At 40.2% G+C, this 7,155-nt stretch overlaps 1 protein-coding gene across 1 annotated transcript; it reads right to left on the bottom strand.

Annotated features, from left to right (window-relative positions):
* Window positions 1–4,253: 4,253 nt before the first annotated feature.
* Window positions 4,254–5,171, bottom strand: LOC133749085 (probable G-protein coupled receptor 141). The gene has a single exon (XM_062178234.1). It carries the CDS (start codon window positions 5,169–5,171, stop codon window positions 4,254–4,256), a length of 918 nt encoding a protein of 305 aa, XP_062034218.1.
* Window positions 5,172–7,155: the final 1,984 nt, after the last annotated feature.

The following is a 7,155-nucleotide window of genomic DNA, read 5'->3' as shown; positions in this document are numbered from 1 at the left end:
TCCAGTGCCAGCCGGCCTGACGTTCTGGATCGGGACCTCCTGAACCGCAGCTTCTCTGGCTCTGCGAGAAGCCGAGGAGACTTGAAGGAGGACTGTTGGCAGCTCAGTGGATCTCAGGTTCACCAACAGCTCCTGCTGGCTCTCCAGGGTCCGCTGACGTGGATCTGATCCCCGGGGAGGCCTTCTCGCAAACAGAGCTTTCTGAGCATTGTCTGAGCAGACCCATGATCACGGTGCCTCTTGACCATTGAGCTCTCATCACCAACTCTTTCCAAAATGATGTAGGCAGTCTCTATTGCAAGATGAGGGTCCGTGTTGCTACCACGTCTAGCAGGTGTGGGAATCCTCATGTCTTGTCTTAACCAGAGGCAAATGAGTGAAGTCCATCCAAGTTGAGATAGACCGTATCTCACACCCGGAGGCTGATGACTGGGAATATGACTGGCCCAACACCCTTCTTTCAAAAAGCTAACCTCTTAATCCAAAAAATGCATTTTAATATATAGTTCCTTCTAGAAAGATTTGAGGAGGTTGGGAGATTTGCTAGACAAACTCAAGTTACTCCACATAAAGCTCACTTCACCTACAAGTAAAACAGTCCCTATCTCCCTAATTCATACGAAAGTGAGGAGGGGTGCCAGTGCAGTGGCATAGCGGGCAAAGACACCTCCTGCAATGCCGGCATCTCATATGGGCACTGGTTAGAGTCTACTTCCGATCCAGCTCTCTGCTATGGCCTGGGAAAGCAGTAGAAGATGGCCCAAGTCCTTGGGCTACTGCACCCTTTGTGGGAGACCTGGAATAAGCTCCTGGCTCCTGGCTTTGGGTGGGCACAGCTCCTGCTTTGCAGTCGGTTGGGGAGTGAACCAGCAGATGGAAGACCTCTCTCTCTCTCTGTCTCTCTCTCTCTCTCTGCCTCTTTTTCTCTCTCTGTGTGACCCTGACTTTCAAATAAAATAAATAAATCTTTAAAAATATTGCCTATTCAAAAAAAAAATGTGAGGAGGAAGCCTGGCAGACTCAAAGATAGAAGCTTTCATCGGAAAATTAAGAAATGAACAAAGGCTGAGCAGAGTGTATTTGAATGGGTGCCAAAGTAGTCTTTCTGCCTGGGCCAAACTTGTCATTATCCTTGGATTCAAAACCTGGTAGATATTCACCTTGAGCCAATCAGAGAGTTACGTGGCTCACAGAAGTGACTTTTTCTTATTAAAAAAAAGTATAGGCATTCATTTCATTTTTCTAAATATGCATTTAATTTCTACAGAAACAAAAGAAATAATATAGAGTTGAATGGAGTTGAGGTAAGCAGTCCCAAAATGTAGGAATATTTTTTCTATCCATTATGTTAAAATTGGTAAATCTTTTTTATTTTTAAATTAACTCTGTGGTTGCTTAGTAGTTCTCAATCCTCTCAGACCGAATACCTTGCTTTCACAGCAAACATACTATACTTTACCTTTCCAGTATGAAAATTCATAGATTATCTTAACTAGATTATCCATAGCCCTCCTAAACTAAAAACTTAAGCATATATACATTTCATATGTGTGCATGTATGTGTAAGTGTGTGTGTGCACATATAACGTTCTAACTGTAATATAAATGACTATGAAAGGGAAAGTTATTAATAGTAACATAATACCTATTTCAGTGTGTAAATGCTCTAGCATGGTGATAAAATGAGACAAAATGAAACACTTAGATGTTGGCTCCTATATCTAATATTTACCTAAATTTATTGTGTTACATGTGGATATCATAGATGATGTTGCATTTAATCATTCAACTTTTCAAAGAAATGAATAATTTATGGTAAAGTTCTAAGGAAAGCAAACTAAAATGTTCTTAAATACCCAGGATAGTTGCATTATAAAACCCAGAAAAATCAAACTGTACAAAAATACTGTACAATTATTTTATACAATAAAACTGTACAAAAATGTGATTATAAAAACCAAATAATGTGTAACTACCCTGATTGTCATGTGTACATGTTCAACTTCATAAAAGTCTGGCAGGACATTAACTATAGAGCAAGATCTAGTAATTCTTTTTGTGCAATTGTGTGCAAAGCAAAACTGTATAGGCCCTGTCCAATGGCACTCACTTATAATCGTGATATCCAAAAAGGCCCTGAAGGTCAATGTCACCCTCACTCCCTCATGAGATTTATTACCACAGCAGTGAAAGAAAAAAAACGATCAACTTGAAAACTTTCTATTTATTCTGAAAATGCTGACGAATAAGATGTGTTGTACTATGAAATATGGCATTTCTATGTGGTGAATAATATTTCTCAAGGCCTACAGAGTTAGACCCTTCATTATAGCACACTATCATACAGAGAAGCATAATTAACTTATCTCAACATATCTAAAATCTGCAAGGGATTATCTATTATTTTGGTAAATACACACAGCATAAAATTGGCCATTGGGGCCATCTTTAGGACTGCAGTCCAGCGATGTACCAAGCACCAACCTACTAAGGTATTGAAATTCTGAAAGACAAAGGACAGATCAGAGGAGGGGGTGACCGAGTGTGCTGTGGTGGAAAATTGTGCTTGTGTGCGGAACTCATCATTCCAGTGCCAGCCGACGGTTTTTCTATGTATTTCTCAGTAGTTCTTTTTTTAAAAGTTAGTTTTCATTTATTTTTAAAGACTCTATTCTTTTTTAAATGTTTATTTATTTATTCATTTGAAAGGCAGAGTGATGTCGAGAGAGAGAGTGAGAGAGGGACATCTATTCATTCCACAAATGGCCACATGGAGTCCAGGAGCCAGGTACCCCATCTGAGTCTCCCACGTGGGTGGCAGGGGCCCAAGCATGTGGGCCATTATCCGCTGCTTTCCCAGGCACCTTAGCAGGGAGCTGGATTGGAAGTTGAATAGCTGGGACTTGAATGGGCGCTCCAATATGGGATGCAGAGGTCCAAAGCAGCAACTGAACCACTGTTCAACAAGGCAAGGCCCTAGTTTTCATTTATTTAAAAACATGTAAATCTAATGGTGAAAGGAAATTCTAAACATTTCAGCATTATTTTATTTCCGAAAAAAATCTAAATTAACTGCGGCCCAGGATATCTAGAAATTCTCTCAAAAAAGAAAGAAAAAAAAAGAAGGAAAAACTTTAATCATCTCCCTTGGGAACTCATTTTAACACCCAGCAGCACATTGGTCAGGAAGATTCTCTAAGTTGCAGTTACACTGTTATTTAGATATACTCAGTAAGCTTTTAAATGATTTTTGGAAGAACAGTGCAACTGATGATGTTGAAGAGGGTGGTCCTCATGTCTTGAAACATGACTTTTTGAAGACAAATCTAGAAAAACCTATATCAGAAGACCCCATGTTCTGTCTTCATTTCTAGATAACTGATCTTCCACCAACATCATGATAATCTAGAAAAATTCATTACTGTTCTTCCCATCACCCCCTTGTCCCTCACTCCCACCCTGGCTCCCAGCATCCATTTTTTTCTTTAGGGCATGAGATATATGGAACATTTTATCTGGTTAGCCAGTCTGAGTTTGTGTCTATTTTTTAAAAATATGTATTTTATTTTTTGAAATGGAAAGAGAGGGAGAGAGAGAAGAAAAATCTTCCATCTGCTGGTTTACTCTCCAAATGGTTACAACAGCTGTGTCTGGACCAGGCCAAAGCCACAGAATTCCATCAGGGTTTCCCACATGGGTGACAGTAACCCAAGTACTCAGATCATCTTCTTATGCTTCCCCATGCACAGCAGCAGGGTGCTGAATCAGAAGCAGAGCAGCTGGGACTTGAACCAGCACTCCAATCGGAGAGGCCAGCATTGCTGGGAGTATCTTAATCCCCTGGGACACAGTGCCAGCCCTGAGCTTGTGTCTTTGGTGCTGGATCATGACCAGGATTAATTTACCTAAGGATAAGTGAGTGAAAATGACTATAAAGTTGGATCTTGTCCAAAGCCTAAGAAAAGGTCGTGTTTCAAATTAGGATGAACTCTACAACCAATGACCCATCCTGTTTGGATGGGCCTAGTCAGATTCCGTATAGGAAAATGATACAGTATTGAAACTGCAGGTAAATTCAGCATCACTATTCTTTGTATTGTGCATCTTTCGGAAATTGTAGGGACGAGTAAGGACTAGAATGAGAGCTCTGACATTTATGGATCTTGGCTTTGATCAAATAGTGAAATCCATTTTTACTTCTTCCATGCGCATTTTTATTCCCAGTATAATGGAACGAATGCTAGAGCTTGTGGTTACCGGCACAAAAGACAGTTCCATAAGTCAATTATCTTTTGCTTAAACCAATGGCTTCCCCCCAAAACAAAGAGCAGCAAATCACAGCAGCTGATTGCTGTTACACTCAAGAAGATTTCATTATAAAATGCAACATAGTTGTCACAGTCATTGGCATGTCCCACAACTTGCAAGTAATAGATCCTAAAGAACTGGTAGGGAAGAAAACAAGTAAGGATGATGCCTATAAAAAATAGATTTTTCATCTGAGCCCAGAACTCCTGATGGGATAGTAAGGAGTGACGTAGCTTCCTAACCATTAAAATAATGATGAAGACCTGGAAGACCAAGAGAATTAGTGCAATGGCTATGACAACAGAGACTATCATATAGTTAATAACTTTCACATACACACGAGCAAGTTCCTTGTGAAATTTAAAACAGTATTGTTCGTTGTACTCCTTGAGGCTCCCATACTGAGAAACAACCACGGGTACCACAAAAACAATCACCAAGAGCCACATCCCAGCACTGGCAGCCACAGCATGCAGCTTCCGGTAGAATTCCACTTTGTCCTTGCGCTTGAAGAAAATCAGGTACCTGATGACCAGGATCACCACGTAGAACAGGAACGTGAGGTACATGTGGATGTGCAGCATGGCACTCACGAATTTGCAGAAGGGAAGCCCAAACGTCCAAGTCTCCTTCAGGAGGTAGCTCAAGCGGAAAGGCACAGTCAGCAGAAAAACACTGTGGACCACCACCAGGTTAACAACGGCAGTGGTAGTCACAGACCGGGTGTTCATCTTCACCAGAAAGAACAAAATGGAGATGACGCCCAGCACACCGCCAATGAGCACTACGAAATAGAGCCTGGTTAAATGAGCTGTCGGCAGGGGACTGCAGGAGGAATTCTTAGAGATATTGTGGACAGCCATACTTCCAATGACACCTGCAAGAGACATTCTCATCAGCACCAGCATAACAGAACAACTCCATCTCCATATGACAGTGTGACTTTCTAATGTACCTATTCACGTGAGGTAAACCACGAACATTAAGAATGTCTGTATACTCCAGACGTAGAACACAGTAAGCTATTGATTCCTCATCTTTAGTAGAAATGAAGCACAAATCTTAGTCTTTGAGACATCCTAGACACATACCTATCTATGTATCTATGTATCTATGTATCTATCTATCTATCTATCTATTTATCTATCTATTATCTATCTATCTAAAATCCTTTGTTTTCAGGGGATTTCATGCCATCTGGAGCTCATTCATAGATACTGGTACTACAGTAACCACTGAAAAAATTGTAAGACAGATTGAAAAAAGATAACAAACATCTTTTTTGTTTAGGCATGATTCTAACTCCAAATCACTCTAACCTGTTAGTAAATGGACAAGAACATTCATATTTAATTCATTGAGGATACTGATTCAGTTAAGTCAAGGCAGCAGCAGTAATAGAAAGCTTTATCTGAGATTTTTCATTACAGTTATATTATCATATGCAGTGAAGCATTGGCTGTGTTCTTATCACAGACCCCACTGAAAATGCAGTACGACCCCCCAGATGCCTCACAAATTCATAGAAGAGCCCTGCTCACTCTCCTCCAGATCTCTCCAACACTTGCAATTCATTCTCCATATTTTTAAAAATTATTTATTTATTTGCTTATTTGTTTCTTTAACAGGCAGAGAGAAAAACAGAGACATGTAGACAGAGAGAGAAAGTGCAACAGAGCATGCTCCCATCTATTGGGTCATCCTCAGACATCCATAGCATCAGGGCTAGATAAGGCCAAATTCAGGAGCCTGGAACTCAGTCAAGGTCTCCCACAAGGGTGAGAGGAACCCAAATACTTGAGCCGTCACCTGCTGTCTCCCAGGTTGTATCTCAACAGGAAGCTGCATCCAGGAGCAGAGCCAGGACTTGAACCCAGACACTCCTATATGGAATATGGGGCATCTTAGATGGTGGCTATCCTGCTGACCCAACCTTGTCCGCACTCTAACTCATTACTTACTAGAAAAGATTTAGCAGTCCTTTAATTCAATTAATCAAGTCATGCCTCTTTTCCTACTTACATCCCTATAAAAACTCCTAATCTCTTTTAAGATAAAGGTCAATTTCCATATATGTCCAGAATTTTATATGTTAACTATAAAATCTGATCCCTTGAGACCAGATCAGAAATAATCCATAGATTAAATTGGCAATTTTCATGGACTAGATGTAGGAAAATTATGGGAAAGGTAAGTGCCCTGATCATTCTCAGAAGTCTGACTTGAACAATTGGGTTATTAGAAGTCTGTTTGGGGCCAGCACCGTGGCCCAAACTCCTGGCTCTCCTGGCTTCGGATTGGCGCAGCTCCAGCCATTGCGGCCAACTGGGGAGTGAACCAGTGAATGGAGACCTCTCTCTCTCTCTCTCTCTCTCTCTGCCTCACTTTCTCTCTGTGTAACTCTGACTTTAAAATAAATAAATAAATCTTTTAAAAAAAAAAGAAGTCTGTTTACTGACACTAGGGATACTCAAATTGAGGAAGAATAGTAACTGAATTATTCACCCAGTACCTGATCTTGTAACACATTTGCATTATTCTTACTAATTTCTTGAATGTCTCCTCATACAACACAAAGGTACTTCAAAAAGTTCATAGAAAAGTGAAATGAAAAGATAAGGTTATTTTGGTACAAAAGTAGCTTATCTGAGCTAAGGGAGGAGGAAGGGATGGAGGGTAGTTAGATAAAGGTACCAAAACATAGTTGGAAAGAAATAATAAATTCTAGTGTTCCACAGCATAGTGGCATAATTGTTGATCACAATAATGTGTTAGATACTGTATAAAGAAGCTGGTAGCCTCAAAACACAAAGAAAAGATAAGAAAATCAACTAACTGCCTTGTTCG

Source organism: Lepus europaeus, chromosome 20 (genome assembly GCF_033115175.1).
Source record: "Lepus europaeus isolate LE1 chromosome 20, mLepTim1.pri, whole genome shotgun sequence".
In the NCBI taxonomy this organism is placed as follows: Eukaryota; Metazoa; Chordata; class Mammalia; order Lagomorpha; family Leporidae; genus Lepus; species Lepus europaeus.
This window is presented reverse-complemented; position numbering and strand designations above follow the sequence as displayed.